Genomic DNA, 16,663 nt, shown 5'->3' with positions numbered 1-16,663 from the left:
TGCCGGAAGATTCTTTACCATCAGAGAGCCATCACTGGAGACCAAAGTGAGTTGGAATCTGGCTATTTTTTACCTTCAAGTGCACCCTCAAATTGGACACTTATAACCCAGGAGGTGCTACCTGAGCATTAACTGTATCTGAAGGGTTGGTGGGAGCGGGTGCACAAAAAGCTTTCCTATTAGAAAACAACCCATTGCCAGGTGCGGATACACCCAGTTCATCTGCGACATCTGCTCAGCACTCTCTGCTGGCCACGAGGTAACAGGGACCTGTTTTTAAAATCATGATGGATGTGCTCTTGAAAACTCTGTGCATATCAAATCATATTTTAAACAAAATGCTAAAACTTTTTAGTTGAGGAAACCTGCTACAAATATTTTTAAAGGGAAGGGAGTTTTATCTCCCTTTAAAAACTGGATTTCTGGGGTTTTCCTATAAACAGGTGACACATGCCAAAAAGTAAAGGCTAGCTGTGTGTTCCTGAGGAAATCACAGTTTTGTTACTCAAAGTGTGGTCCGCAGATGAGCAGCATCTATGCCATCAGGGAGTTTGTTAGAAACACAGAATGTCAGGCTGACCCCAGACCTGGACTCAGAATCTGCATTCCGACAAGGTCCTCGGGATTCTGCTGCACTGCCCTTTGCCTCAGTTTCCTCCCCTATAAAATTAGGGTGTCGCATGAGAAGCATCTCTAAGTTCTCTTACGGCTCTAAACTTGTAAGATTTTTAATAAGAAAAAATTTGCATAGAGAACTTGTGACTCTTACATATTAAATCCTATCAGAATAAAAGCAACTTAAAGACTTTGTGTAAAGTGTGTATACATAGCTGAGGGTGATAGTCAATGTATCTAAGACTCAGTGGAGCTCAGGTGGGCCCAAACCAGATCGATGACTATAGGCACTCTGACGCTGCCCCGTGGGTCCCACAGTACCACAAAAAGCCCTTTTAGTTGCTGGTTTATGTGGAGAAGGACTTGGGTGGGGGTTGGGAGGAAAGGCCAAGGCTGAAGGGGAGGATAAACACTGCAGATGAGGGGACTCAGGACACTGAATATTTACCAACCAGAATGAATTTTTAACAATCAAAATTTGAACAATCTATAGCTGTACTCATAATATCACTTAAATATCAGAGTGGCCAAAGCCCAAAGTGATGATCTATTTACAGAGTTGCTGATACAGAGGAATTTAAGTCCAAAAGAAAAAAAAAAAAATCACTTAAAAATTCTTTGTAATTTTGGCATATCTGTTTGGTCCAGTACTGTGATATTATGGATGTATGATATTATAGATGTATAGATGTATATTATAGATGTATAGAGGAAGTTAACCTACCTTTAACATGCGTATTTCTCTTAGAGCTATTTTCTTAACGACAGGATCATCTTCGGATTCCACAAATTTTTTAATAGCTACCACTTGTCCCGAGATTTTGTTTCTGCATTTGAATACAACCCCATAAGATCCCTCCCCAATCTTAGCTAATTTTTCATACTTCTCCATTGGTGTTGAAGTGATTTAAATTTCTATACTGATTGACTTGCAGCTCAGTGTTGCACCTGGAAAATAAGATGGTTTGGTTTAACCACTTTACCAAGGACAGGGCTCTCACAGTTTACCAGCTAAAACTAATTTGCCTTGGATGCCAAAGGTTTATTTCCATTTAACCTTAAATACACTAAAAAATATCTGGAGATTGTTTTGTTAATTCAGTTAAGTCCTATGTAGTTATTCCAGCTACTGCAAAGATTACACATATGTTTCTCATCACGATTTTGTAGGTACTTCAGTTGAACTAAAAGAATTTGTGGGAAGGAATCTTATCCAATCTCTTGTGGTCATTATCCTCAATAAAATGTTTAAAATATGATGCTGTAAAACCCAGCTGAAGGAACACTGCATACTCTGGTGTACGGTGTTTATCTCTCTGGTCCTATTCCAGGTCAATACCGCAGACTAGAAAGGGTGGGACCAGGACATGGTATGGATACAAAGTGCTCGACTGCCACCTGGTGGAGAGAAGAGAGAAGGCTGCTGAACAAAGTGGCCATTAAAAACAACAAAATCTTTCTAGAGTATCATCTTTTGCCCCTAGCGTTGCTATATATGAAGGAATGGATCCTTAAATTCGTAGATCCTAAGGAAAATAATAAAAAAGCACAAAAATTAAGGCAGCTGTAACTCTTCATGAATGCTTTCATATCCATACGAACTTCTATGAAAATACTAGCTTTGATTTTTCTGTCTTGCATCATACATCCATCAATTTTGTGCTAACTGGTTGACACGTTAAGTCACACATGAAGCCAACATAATTAAATACATACATAATAAATAAATAAAATAATAATAAATAAATACTAAAGATACACAAATTTTAAATAGTCTCAAAAATCCCACCCCAGAATCTTGATATAATCTCACAGTAATAGTTAGCAATTAAATAACATTGTTCCATGCAAATTACATATCATCTGCACAAATTTTTATGAAGTATGTGTTATTTTTATTCAATTATACAGACGAGAAAGTAGGCACAGTAAAGGTAGCATGGAATGAGGACTTAGGCAGTAGGCATCCAGAGACCCCAATTTGAATCACAACACTACACTGCCTCTTGGTGAATTCAAAAGAATGCACGATTTGAAGAACCATTTTATCCAGGTATTCAGATTAATAAAATGTCAAGTGAAAGAGCCAATCACTTAAAAAAATTCTTAAAACTTTTTTTTTTTACTTCACTATTATTGTCTTTTCCATCTAAAGATATCTCAGTGGAGAAAGAAATCATCTACTCTTGCTTGCAACCACAAAAATACACAACTGGGAAAAGTATTTAAGAAGTAAAAGAGTACTACCTTTTAAAAATTTGCGCTTTTACAAATGCCATTTCTTTGTTGTTGTTTTTGATTTTATTTTCTCTTATAAAAGGAAGAAAAGCACACACTCAAGTAACACATGGAAAATCCATCACAGGTTACAGTCTGAAAACTCTGTTAATTACACTGTATTTAAATACAGGTATTATTGAGACTTCCCTGGTGGTCCAGTAGCTAAGATTTCACGCTCCCAATGCAGGGAGCCTGGGTTCAATCCTTGTTCAGGGAACTAGATTCCACATGCTGCAACTAAGAGTTTGCATGCCACAACTAAAGATCCTGCATGCTGCAACTAAAAAAAATCCCGCATGCTTCAACAGAGATCGAAGATTCCACGTGCTGCAACTGAGCACAGCCAAATAAATAAATAATCAATAAAACAAATATGAAAAAATTTTTAAATAGATATTATTATCTTTAAGGCATTTAGGTATAAGCATGCATACATCTGTCTTTCTGTAGCCAAGTAAAAGGCTTCCCTGGTAATTCAGTAGTAAAGAATCTGCCTGCAATGCAGGAGACATGGGTTCGATCCCTGAGTCGGAAGATTCCCCTGGAGAATAAAATGGCAACCCAGTCCAAAATTCTTTCCTGGAGAATTCCATGGACAGAGAAGCCTGGTGGGCTACAGTCCATGAGGTCGCAAGAGTCAGACATGACTTAGCAACTAAACTACCATCACCAGCCAAGTAAAGGGTGATTGGGAAGAGGACAGGAGAAATGGCAGTTGCTTTAGAAAGTTATTGGCATAGAACGTTGAAGATTTATGAATTTAACCCACTTAATGAGCATTATGGTTACTGAGGGAAATTTTGAATATGACAAAAAAAATTATGAAGTTTTAGTCTATGTGTTATTTTGTTTCCATCAAGGAGGTGATCTGATCTACTGATCTGTGATTTTCCTTTTCTTTCAACAGGTTCAGCAGCAAAGACTGATTGCTCAGAATAATATCTAGATCTCTGTTATATCACTCAAACTGCTGAATATGATAATATAAAGCACCAGACAATAGTACTTTACTAGTAACATCACTGACTTGATGGACGTGAGTTTGAGTAAGCTCCGGGAGCTGGTGTTGGACAGGGAGGCCTGGCAGGCTGCAGTCCATGGGGTCGCAAAGAGTCGGACACAACTGAGCGACTGAACTGAACTGAGTAACATCCCCATATTATCTGTTTTCCAAAGCCCTTATATGTTCATAGGAGATGAATCTGAGTACATAGGTAGGAGTTAGAACAAGGCAGGTATTCCACAAAGGAATTTATGGCTCTAATTCCAGCTTGCCAGGACTCCACCAAAGTTTATAGAAGCGATAATTCCTATCTCTGACATGACGTTCAGATCAGATATCTCACTGTTTGATGAACATCTTTACATGAATGGACAGAAACATCTCAAAATCAATACATTCTAAATCAAATGTCTTCTTTCTAATCCTCTACCCTTACCCAAAGTTCCCAAACCTGCTCCACACGGTTCCTAAATGGCTTGTCAAGATATGCATAGTGAAAACTAAGGCAGCCAAGGAGAGGGGCAACAGCTTAAATGGAATCTCTCTCATGTACCTTTCACAAAGCTACAGAGTCAACCAAAGCAAAAAAACCACATAAATCCAATACCCTCACCATTATAAGGACAGAGAGGAGTCCAAACTTAAATAGAAAGGTGAACACCCAATTCTGGAAGAGATACCTCTTGAGCTGCTCTTTTAAGCCCTTGCAGAGAGCAAAGACGGGAGTGGTGTAAGTTCTGGAAAAACTATAAAGAAGAGAGAAGAGTAAAAGAAGGGCCTAAGATAGACTTGGCATCACTCCTCAGAAGAGAAAAACACATTACAAGTGCAAAAAGTACTGGGAGTGTCCTGGCAGATCTGAGCATTCACTACAGGGACGAGACTTAAAAGTACAAGGGTATCCAGGAGGCCTCAGTCAACATGTCCTACTCTTGGGGAAGAGAGGGGTAACAGGAAAGGGAGAGACTTATTCAGTCTTTGTTGGAGACTAGGTAAGTGAAGGGAAAAAGAAACAAGAGGATAAATTTGCAATTCTGCAAGACAAAAGGGAACTCTAAACTGGAAGGATATGTCAGCCTTCCTCCACCACTGAGAAAAGAAAGCGCAGTCCATTGGAGACACTGCGCTTCACACAGTGACATGGCGGGCTTCCTTGAAAGAGGATGGCTGCCAATTACTGTAAGCCTAAACCTGCCCAAGAAATACAACAGAAAAAAGGAATCTCCACACAAAGTTATTAGTAGAAGAGAACAGAAATGAGAAGAAAACATCTCAGCTGATAAAAATCATTCCAGGGAGTTCCCTGGAATAGTGCATGCTAAGTTGCTTAAGCTGTGTCTGACTCTTGGTGACCCATGGGCTATATTGCCTGCCAGGCTCCTCGGTCCATGGGATTTTCCAGGCAAGAATACTGGAGTGGGTTCCCATTTCCTTCTCCGCTGGAAGAGTGATAAAGGAATAAAAAATAGGTTGAGGGCATTCCCTGGCCGTCCAGTGGTTAGGATTCAGAGCTTTCACTGATGTGGCCTGGGTTCAACCCCTGGTTGGGGAATTGAGGTCTTTGAAGCAGAGCAGTGCAACTGAAAAAATAAAAAAACAAAAGAACTTTCCAAAAAACCTAACCATGAAGCAGAAGAAAACTAACACAATATCTGATTTAAATTTCCTTTAACAATGATTTGGAGATAGAAAGAACCACTTTAGATTGCTCAGCAGTGAAGAACTTGCTTGCTATGTGGGAGACCTGGGTTCGATCCCTGGGATGGAGAGATCCCCTGAGAAGGGAATGGCTACCCACTCCAATATTCTTGTCTTGAGAATTCCATGGACAGAGGAGTCTGGTCAGCTACAGTCCATGAGTTGCAAAGAGTCAGACACGACTGAGTGACTAACACACAAACAATGTTGATAAAAAAAATAAAATGATAGTTGATTTAACTCAGGAAAGAGACAGAAGAGAAAGAAAAATGATCTCAGAAATACAGACTAAATAACAAGATGCCAACGGGAGAACAGAAATAAAAATTTAAGAAGGGGAATTAAAGAAAGGCAGACTAGCAGTTAAGAGGCTAAAAATGAGGGGAAGAGAAGGAAGAGAGATTAGAGAGACAGCAGCTGGAATGGAACATAGACAAAGAAGATACAACAAAAGTATAACCAGAGTTCCTTAAGAAAGAAAACAAGATAATGGAATAGAACCAATATTTGAATTATAAACCAAGAAAAACTTCTGGAAATAAGATCTGAATGTACATACTGAAAGGGCCCATCAGGTAATTGGCTAACTAATTCAAAACAACCAACTCAGAGACATATTTGAATAAAACTATTAAGATAAAATATTCTCATAGCCTCCAGTCATAAAGACTAAATAACTTCAGTGTAAGAGAATTAGAGGGACATCAAACTTATCAAGAGCAACATACAGCACAAAGTGAGAATGTAGCAGCATTCTGAAGAAATTCAAGGGAAGAAAGTGAAAACCAAGGATTTCAACTCGGCCAAGCTGACCTTCAAGGTAATAGATAAGCAGTGTAAAACAAGCAAGAATTCCAGTAATGTTATATTCATGAGCTCTTCTCAAAAAATCTGAGAGGATAACTTTCACCCAACCAAGAGGTGACTGGGAAAACGTCAGCGAAAGGATTTATAGTGAACATTTAATGTATTCAGTGTATTCAAAGACTTCATATACATTTAAAGGATTCAAAGACTGAAAGAAAGGGAGGTACAAAAGTGGAAGAATAATATATAAGTAAAACAACTTGTAGATGTTACAAGTTTTGATAATGTAGGAAGTAATGCAGCTAAAAATTTGTTAAAAGAATGGGGGAAAAGGGAAGCAGAATAAGTTCATGGATAACTGAACAGGTAGGAATAAAAAAAATATATGAAGAAAAAACAAAACAAAAAAAACAACTGGGGGCTTCCCTAGGGACTTGGTGGTAAAGAATTCGCCTGCCAGTGTAGGAGACACAAGTCTGATCCCTGGTCTGGGAAGGTCCCACATGCCGTGGAGCAGCTAAGCCCGTATGCCACAGCTATAGAGCCTGTGCTCCAGAGTCCAGGAACCACAACTCCTAAGCCCATGAGCTGCAACTACTGCTACCCTCACGCCCTAGAGCCCATACTCTGCAGTGAGAAAAACCACTGCAGGGAGAAGTCCACGCGCTGCAATGAAGAGTAGCCCCCTCTTGCCACAACTAGAGAAAAGCCCACACAGTAACAAAGACCCAGCACAGCCAAAAATAAATACATAAAAAATAAATAAATAAAATTATAAAAAAAACTTGACAAATCAGAGAACAAAAGGTTAAATAAGAAAACAAGGACTATGAGAAGTTTTTTTTTAAAAAAGTATTAGTCTAGGGAATTCTCTGGCAGTCTGGTGGTTAGGACTTGGTGCTTTTACTGCGGTTTCACTTCCTGTCAGGGAGCTAAAATCCTACAAACTGTGCAGCTTCGCCAAAAAAAAAAAAAAAAAAAAAAAGCATTAGTCTAAAGGTAACTACTGAAACAAAAATATAAGCTTTCCAAAATACCAAAAGAAATTGGAAAAAAAAAATCTAACACAATACATAGAGAAACAGAGAATTTTACATTCTGCACATTATAACATAAAACAATATATGTATGGATGTGAGAGTTGGACGGTGAAGAAAGCTGAGCACCAAAGAACTGATGCTTTTGAACGGTGGTGTTGGAGAAGACTCTTGAGAGTCCCTTGGACTGCAAGGAGATCCAACCAGTCCATCCTAAAGGAGATCAGTCCTGGGTGTTCATTGGAAGGACTGATGCTGAAACTGAAACTCCAATACTCTGGCCACCTCATGCGAAGAGCTGACTCATCGGAAAATACCCTGATGCTGGGAAGGATTGGGGGCAGGAGGAGAAGGGGACGACAGAGGATGAGATGTCTGGATGGCACCACCGACTCGATGGACATGGGTTTGGGTAGACTCCGGGAGTTGGTGATGGACAGTGAGGCCTGACGTGCTGCAATTCATGGGGTCGCAAAGAGTTGGACACGACTGAGCGACTGAACTGAACTGAACTGAACTGAAAACAATATGGCAGAATAGAAAACAAAAATAAGTTGTATCAATAAATTTGAATGGGCTTAAGTCGTTTACTAAATGAGAAAAATTTTCAGTATGGTTCACAAAACAAGATTCAGTTATAAGCTATATGCAAGAGACAAACCTAAAATAAAGTCATTCAGAAAGGTTAAAAATGAAAAGACAGGCAAAAGTATACTGGACAAATGGAAAAAATAGGAAAGGAATTTGTAATCTTGGTATCAGACAAAGAAATTAAAGCTAAAAAAAGTATTATATATGACAAAAGTGAGCAGTTTTTAATGCTAAGAGCAAAAATTCATAATGTAGCTATAATAGTCTCAAATAACACAGCAATTACTGTTGTAAAGCAGAAACTCTAGGGCATGCAAGGAGACATGTATAGAAACAAATTAATGATGACAGACTTAAATACATCACTCAGTAAAAGACAAGGCAAGTAAACAAAAAATATGTATCTATGCAGAAGATCCAAACAACGTAACCAGTAAAGTGAGCCTAGAGGAGAGATATAAGTTGAATTTTATACTCTGATAATATGGAATAGACCTTCTTATCAAGCACACAGGGAATAGTCACAAAAACTGTTGTTTTTGTTCAGTTGCTCAGGCGTGTCTGACTCTTTGCGACACCATGGACAGCAGCACACCCAGGCTTCCCTGTCCTTCACTATCTCCCAGAGCTTGCTCAAACTCATGTCCATTGAGTCAATGATACCATCCAACCATCTCATCCTCTGTCGCCCCATTCTCCTGCCCTCAATCTTTCCCAGCATCAGGTTATTTTCCAATGAGTTGGCTCTTCTCATCAGGTGGCCAAAGTATTGGATCTTCAGCTTCAGCATCAGTCATTATATTAAGTCACAAAGAAAGCATCAGGAAATCTCAAAAGTAGAAATATTATAAATAACATTCTGGTCATAAAATATCAAACAAGAAATTGGAACAAAATTTAAAAACATAAAATAAAAAAAGATCTTCTACCTAGAAATGAAAAAGACCTCTATTAAATACCTCTTGGGTAAAGAGGGAAACACAAACTAAACTAATAAAATTTTTTAAAAAAGATTATGAAATACAACATATCAAAATCTAGAAGATACATTTAAAGTAGTGGTAGATACATTTAAAGACATATTTTTATGAGTATGCAGAGATCAGGAATGCTGCTAAACATTCCTCAAGGTGCAGGACAGACCCCCATGATAAACAACTATCTGATCTAAAATAATAACACGGTTGAAGTACCCTGTCATAAAGCAGTAAAGAGAAGAAAAGCCAGAGATCAAAACAAACATACAGAAAAAAGATAAAAGGCTAAAAATCAACAAATTAAGTTCAAAAACTTAAAATATAGAAAAGGAAATACAAAATGAGCCAAAGTAAAGCACAAAAGGGGAAACAAATTAATAAACTGAAATAGAAATTAATAAATAAAAAAAAAGAAATTAATAAATCAGAGAACAAAAAACAGTAGATCTAATTAATAAACCTAAATCCTGATTCCTTGAAAAATTTAAAATAGACAAGTCATTACCTAATTTAATGAAGGAAAAAAGGAGAAACAACAATATGCAAAATAAGAAATCATAAGAGGGAATAACCATCAAAACAGAAGAAGTTTTAAAAGATCATGAGACTACTTTGTAGGCATTTATGCAAATGAGTGTGAAAACTTGGATGAAATGGATAATTTCTTCAAAAGACAGAGTTTACCAAAATTTGTCCAATTAGGGACTGAGAATCTAGACTGGTTTAAGTATAGGAAATAGAGGAAGCTTTTTTGTTTTTTTTTAAATCCCACAGAAAAGCACAAGAGGTCAGACTTTGACTATGGTGGGGTAAAGAGATTGGCAAATTTTCTTCCGAAAACACGAGTATAAGACTAAGCAAAATTGTCCAAGAAACAAAAACAAAAATACAACAATTTTAAGGATCTGGAAACTGAGTAAAAGCAAAAAGCAAATGGGGAAGTATTTATTTACGATAAGCTGCTAGAAGTCTACTTAAGAACAGTGGGGGTCTATGGCTTCTCGTCTGAGGCGTCCATCATTTCCTCCTCTTACCCCCACCCCCCAGTTCAATGAGGGCAGTAATAAGGCCAGTGTGGACTGGCCAGGAGCCAGCAGCCTTGCTCCCGAGGGGATGACTTTGCTATACCTCAGATGATGAACACCTGTGACAACAATGTCAGGGAAATTCTGATTTGATACGAATTGATGGGAGAGATGAACTGATACGAAACAAATGGGAGATGAAAACAGTTTTTGAAGCCTGAAAATTCGGTTCCCATGCGGGCCAGGAATTTATGGGAAGATTCTAAAAAATGAGAGAACCATAGAGGGGCTAGATTAGCTTTCCACACATCTCAGGCTAACTTGGAAACTATCAGCATGCACAGGGAAGATCGAAGAAGGTCTTAAAAAAAAGTTAAAGCTTGGTAGGTTGGAGGATTGATTGAATTTTGAATCCCTCTCTCCAACCCACATACTGATCTCCTAGAAGAGGTGAAAGACTTATGGCTAGAGATGTTTGAGTACCAGCACTGCCCAAATTATTGGTGACCACTAAGTTCTGCAAGACAGTGGTGACTTCTAGAAAGCCAGGCTAAAAAACTAACACACTGAGTAGAAACATTAGCAGCCACAAATCTGGGAGATGGACTCTGGAATACGGGCAGAATGCAAAAACAAAAATCCACCCATTTAAAAAAACAACAAAAACCCAGGGGAGAAAATCAGAACCCAGAATTTCTGGATAATATTTATCTAAAATGTCTAGTTTTCAATAAAAAAAAAAATTATGCAGCGTGCTAAGAAAAGGGAAACTGTGACCTATACTCAGGGAAAAAGTCAATAAAATAATCCTGAGTGGGTGGATTTTGCTGACAAAGACTTCAAAATCAGCTATTATAAATATGTTCAAGTAATTTAAATAATGAAAGGAGAATATGACAACAATGACTCAGATAAACAGGGAATCTCCACAGAAGAATGAAAAGCATAAAAAAGAACCAAATGGGAATTTTAGGGTCAAAAGATATAATTAAAATGAAAAATTCACCAGATGGATTCAGTAGCAGATTTGAGATGGCAGAAGACAGAAGCAGTAAATCTAATAACAGGTTAATAAAAAATGACCAGTTGGAAAGAGGGACAAAAGCCTTAAGATGAACAGAGTCTCAAGACACCTCTGGAACAAAAATCAACAGTACCAATATACAGGTAATGAGATTTCTCAGAAAGAGAGTGAGACAAAGGGGTAGAAAATTACATTTGAAGAAATAACGGCCAAAACCTTTCTAAAGGTAATGGAAAACACTAACTACAGATTCAAGAAGCTTGATAAATCCCCAAGTAGGATAAACATGAAGAGATCCACACTTAGATAAATCACAATCAAACTTCTGGAAACCAAAGATGAAGAGATCATCTCAAAAACAGTGACAGAAAATGATTCACATACAAGGGAATAGCAACATGCTCACTGACCAACTCTTCATCAGAAAAACAATCACAAAAAAATCAATAAAACAAAAAGCTGGCTCTTTAAAAAGATCAATAAAATTAATGGACTTTTACCTAGATGGACTAAAAAAAAAACAAAGAAAAATTACCAAAATCAGAACCACCCTACAGAAGAAGATTAAAAGAGAATATTAGGAACAACTTTAGGCAACCACATTAGACACCTTGGTTGACCAAATGCCTAAAAAGACAAAATATCAAACTAACTCAAGGAAAAATAGAAAATCTGATTACATCCTTAAAAAACAGACACTGAATTGGTAATTAAAAATCTACCTACAAAGAAAAGTCCAGGCTCAGCTGGCTTCATAGATGAACTCTACCAAACATTGAGAAGAATTAATATCAACTCTTAACAAATTGTTCTAAAATATTGAGGAAAGAACATTTCCTAGCTGCTTCTGTAAGACCAAAATTAACCTTGATACAAAGTCAGAAAAAGAAATCATAAGAAAACTATACATCATTATTCTCATAGATAGAAGAATCCTCAACAAAATTAGTAGAAACATATAAGATGGATGTATGCCATGACAACAAAGGATTTATCTCAGGAATGTAAAGTTACTTTAATATCTGAAAATTAGTAATGTAAAACATCATATTAATGTGACAAACAAAGGATGTGAGCATCTCAGTAGGTATGACAAAAGTCCAACATCCATTCACAATAAAAATCTCAACAAACTGTATTAGAAGGGAATTCCCTACAGGACATCTGTGAAAAACCTACAGTTAGCATCATGCTTAATCTTTCTCTCCTAAGACTGAGAAAAAGATGTCTGCTTTCACCACCACTACTTAACATTGTTTTGAAAGTTCTCATCAGTGCAATAAGTCAAGTAAAAGAAATTAAAAGGATGTGCCTCGTGGCTGGGTCCAGGGATGGACCTGGTCCCGGCAGTGAAAGCACTAATTCCTAACCACTGAACCACCAGCGAATTTCCAAAATATTTATAGTATCATTACTCATAGGAGTCCTAAACTGAAAGCAAACCAATGCCCATCAATTGATGAATGAGTATCCATGCAATGAAATACCATTCATTTCATTCAATTCAAAATACCAGTAATAAAAAAGAACAAAGAAACGAACACAATACTGTAAATCAATTACATTACAATAAAAATTAAAAACAAAATAGAAAGGAACAAAGTACTGATACATGCTATAATGTGTTAAACATTAAAAAAAAAAAAGAAAACAATGCCATGTGAGAAAAGCCACACACACAAGGAACACACAGGATTCCATTTACATGAAATTTCTAGGAGAGTCATATGAGCCACTGAGGACACAGGATCTCCTCTGTGATACTTATGCCAAAAAATGGAAACCTGAATACAATTATGAGGGAACAGTAGACAAAGACAAACTGAAGACCATTCTACAAATAACTGGCTTGTGTTCTTAAAATATCAAGGTCATGACAGGCAAAGGTCAAAGTACTGTTCCAGAGTGAAGGAGAATGAAGAGAAGCAAAAAATGAAATGTGACGTGTGATCTGGAATTTGGTTCTGGAATGAGGAAAAATGTAACTATAAAGAATCATCCTGGGATATCTGGTGAAACCAAAATATTGATTGTGGGTCAGCTATCAGATTTCCTGATTTTGGTAATCTTTACTGAGGTTATATAAGATAATGTCCCAGTTCTTAGGAAAGATACATTGAACTGTTTAAAGGGATATGATGTCTACATTGTACTCTCAAACAGTACAGAAAAATTAATATGCATATATATACACACACACACAGAAAGAAAGCAATAAAAAATAGAGCAAAATGTAAACACTTAAAGGATATAAATGTATAGGAGTTTATTGTACTATGCTTTCAGGTTTGAAATTATTATATCAAAATAGAGCTATTTTAGAAACCTATATACTGGGGGACTATAGTGTCAACTCACTTTTTTTATGCCTATCTAGTTCAATGACAGCAAAACATCTTTCTCAAACATCAATATAATCAGATATCGTCCTTTCTCAAAAATGGCTATGGCTTCTACTGTCACAGAATAAAGTTCAAACTGTAGTATGACATTTACAGTCCTTTCAACACTGGTCCCAATGTACCTTCTCCCCAGGGCTTCTCAGATTTTTCCCCAAACACTGTCAAGTCTAAGTCTTACACTAACCGCTGCCTGGAAGGTTTGACTCCCCAAACCCTTTCATCTTCTGCAGTTCAACTCAAATGTCTTTTCTACTTATCATTTCCCTGATCCCCAAAGGCAAGCCCTTTCTCTCCACACATCCTGAGTTAACAACTTCCCCACTCCTTTACACATTATTTACTAGACTTGAGGTACTCTGTGCATTGTCTGGCACACAGTAGGTGCTCAACCTGTCTGTTGCAGTCATATGGTAATTTTATTTGCTAACCTTTCCACTAAATATGTGCCTTTCTGCTTTAAACAAAAGCAGTAATACATATTGGTTGTTAAGATAGTACCTGGGCAGGAAATCAATATTAAACAGTGAGACAGTTATTTGCAGTGAATAGAAGCAACTGACAGAGAATATTTTTCAGTCATTAGTCACCTTCGATCTGAACCTATGTACTTCTTGGCTAAGGTACCAAATGTTTGACTATTAAAGTTAATGAAGTTCTGTGTACAAAGGCAAAAACAGGTATAGACTCGGGCCGGCTGGTGAATATGAGACAAACAGGTAGATACTTGAGCAGATCATTAAATTCTTTGAAAATGTTCTATTTAACTTCCTCAGTCTTGAGGATTCGCAAAAAGATGCAAATACAACCTGAGAAAACACTTGGAGGCAGATTATTTTCCATGATTGTACCACAAGGCAGGTCACGAGGGTTCAAGCCAGCCTTTAAAGAAAATACTGAAAAAAGGAAAACAAAACTAAGAAAAGGAGAGGAAATGGGGTGAAAAAACATACTAATTTCCTAATCTAAAAGTTTATTGGAAACATGTAAATCATGGCATTACGAATAGGGGAGTAAGGAGATCCTTTCAAGACCAGGACAGACAAGTTACAGATTCTACAGGCTAAAAGTCACAGTCCGCTACGCTGTTATTGTTTCCAATGCAACAAACATGTATTTATATTTAATAAAACTGACCAGAAAAATGGGCTATAAAACCATTCTCCATCTGTCTTATAAACATCATACCAAATCGCAGAACTTCAAAAGTACACACACCCGTTTAAAAATCTGTCTTCAAGACAGTACAACAGGATTAACTAACAGCACCCCAGAAAACCAAAGACCACATCATTCACATAATCCAAGAAACGAACTTTGTTTAAAAGCCTCACATTTCATGTGAACACATAACAGATCTGAAAGTCTGGCATAGTCCACTCGATTTCCAAGCTTCTAAACGAGTCTGGACCAGACATTTAACGACGGTCCAGCTTCCCGGCCACGCCAGGGGCCGATCTCCCCAGGCACAGCCGCTCCGCTGCCGCGCCGGCTGGGTCGTGCAGTCGGCTGGCCCGCCCGTCACCTCTGGCCCCTCGCCAATCCCTGCCTGTCCCTCCGAGGAGCCCAATCGGGAAGGCTGCCCCGCTCCCCTTCTCCGGGAGCCTCCACCCAGACCCCGTTCTCTCTCCATCGCCCCCGGCACCGCTCCGGCCTCCCGACCGCCGCACTTACGGCTCGGACGGGGCGACGGCGACGCAGCCTCTAGCGGCCCCGGCGCAGCGACTCCGGCGCTGGGCGCTGTGCGCCGGCGGCGCGGCGTCTCCCGGGCAACCGGACGCTCAGGCCAAGCGGGGCAGGGCGGCTTCCGGAGCGGGTTCCCCCGGCGTCCGCCGCAGGGAGCCCCGCGGCCTGGGTTCAGCATCTCGGTGGGTCGCCTGTGGGCCAGCCCCTAACAGCAGAGTGCGGACGCAGCAGGTTTCTCCTCCCGGAACCCTTTTTAAGCTGCCCCGAAGGAGGCGCTCGGGAAACGTTTTAACTTTGCCAGAACATTGCCATCACGCGAAGTACTGCTCCTATTCCAGGCCGCAGGAGCACTAAAATTTAGCACATACAAGCGTTGAAGTTAGAGTAGGCCGTTTCCCTACCTGGGCCTAGATCTTGAGGTGGCCAGATGCTCTATTTTTAATCGTTCCTCTTTGGTCCTGCCCTAGTGTCCACATAGCTTATCAGCAGATTTAAGGCTTTTCCATAACAAGTAGCTTTATCTATTGGTTGCGGTCCATCGCTACTGTTTTGATAATTCAGCAAGCATTGTTACTATTAAATGGGGCTGATTCAGAGTGAAAGACATGTTTGCCACCCAGTAGGAAAGCAAGTCAAGCAAACAAGTAATGTGATGAATGCTCTATGGGGTCCCAGGTACTAACATTGGAAAAAGATAATTTTTGCTAGCCTACTCTTGTTTACAAGATGAACGTGGGAACACTGTGTTGTTAATGAGCACATACACACTTTGGCATCAGTAAAATGCTCCCCCATCATGCCCAGATTTAGGATGCTTCTTCTCTGCTTCCCTCAGAAGTAACTCTTCTTCCTTTTTCTTCTCTGTCTTCAATGCTCCACTTCCTTCATTTGCTGAGACATATCCTCTAATCTCTGCCCATCTTTAGAAACAAAAGACAGAGACAAAAGCAAACCCAGAAACTTTTACCTCCTTTGCCTTTAAGACCAAACATAATCCTGCTGAACTCAAATCTACATAAGCTTATATCAACTTATTTCTCTATCACTTTTGCCCTCATCATGCTATATAGGTAATTTTCCGAGTAAGGATACAAGAGATCACATCACCTTAGGTACAGACCCAATGCCTATTTTCTGTTTTTGGCCACATCACACAGCATGTGGGATCCTAGGTCCCCAATCAGGGATCAAACCCTGAACCCCTGCATTGGAAGCATGGAGTCTTAATCACTGGACTGCCAGGGAAGTCTTTTTTTTGGCCAATGGCTATTTTCATCATGGTATTTAATCTCTGCAGTTTCTGTAACTGTTGACTATTAGAACTACTTTTCTCAATAGGAAGTTCTTCACAAATAGGCCCATCCCTGCTTTGCAGTAGTATGTTAACATGTCTTGTTACTCTGCTCCACACACCCTGAGTTCAACTGTGTTTAACGTCACTATTCCTTGAATAAGCAGTATTTTTGTATATGCCTTAGTCTAGCCTATAGCTCCCTACCCTGATTTTTTTCTGTACTTGAT

General features: G+C 38.8%; 1 protein-coding gene across 1 annotated transcript in view; it reads right to left on the bottom strand.

Moving 5' to 3' along the window:
- Positions 1-15,204, bottom strand: part of CDKL4 (cyclin dependent kinase like 4) — a 53,404-nt gene extending 38,200 nt beyond the window's left edge. Inside the window, exons 1-3 of the mRNA XM_061155551.1 lie at positions 15,131-15,204; positions 1,909-2,013; positions 1,340-1,563 (exon numbers count right to left, since the gene is read on the bottom strand). Of these exons, the coding sequence (XP_061011534.1) occupies positions 1,340-1,507 (168 nt within the window). The 5' untranslated portion in view covers positions 1,508-1,563; positions 1,909-2,013; positions 15,131-15,204. The remainder of the gene's footprint in view (positions 1-1,339; positions 1,564-1,908; positions 2,014-15,130) is intronic.
- Between the last annotated feature and the right edge of the window lie 1,459 nt (positions 15,205-16,663).

The sequence above is a fragment of the Dama dama genome, chromosome 11, assembly GCF_033118175.1.
Source record: "Dama dama isolate Ldn47 chromosome 11, ASM3311817v1, whole genome shotgun sequence".
In the NCBI taxonomy this organism is placed as follows: Eukaryota; Metazoa; Chordata; class Mammalia; order Artiodactyla; family Cervidae; genus Dama; species Dama dama.
This window is presented reverse-complemented; position numbering and strand designations above follow the sequence as displayed.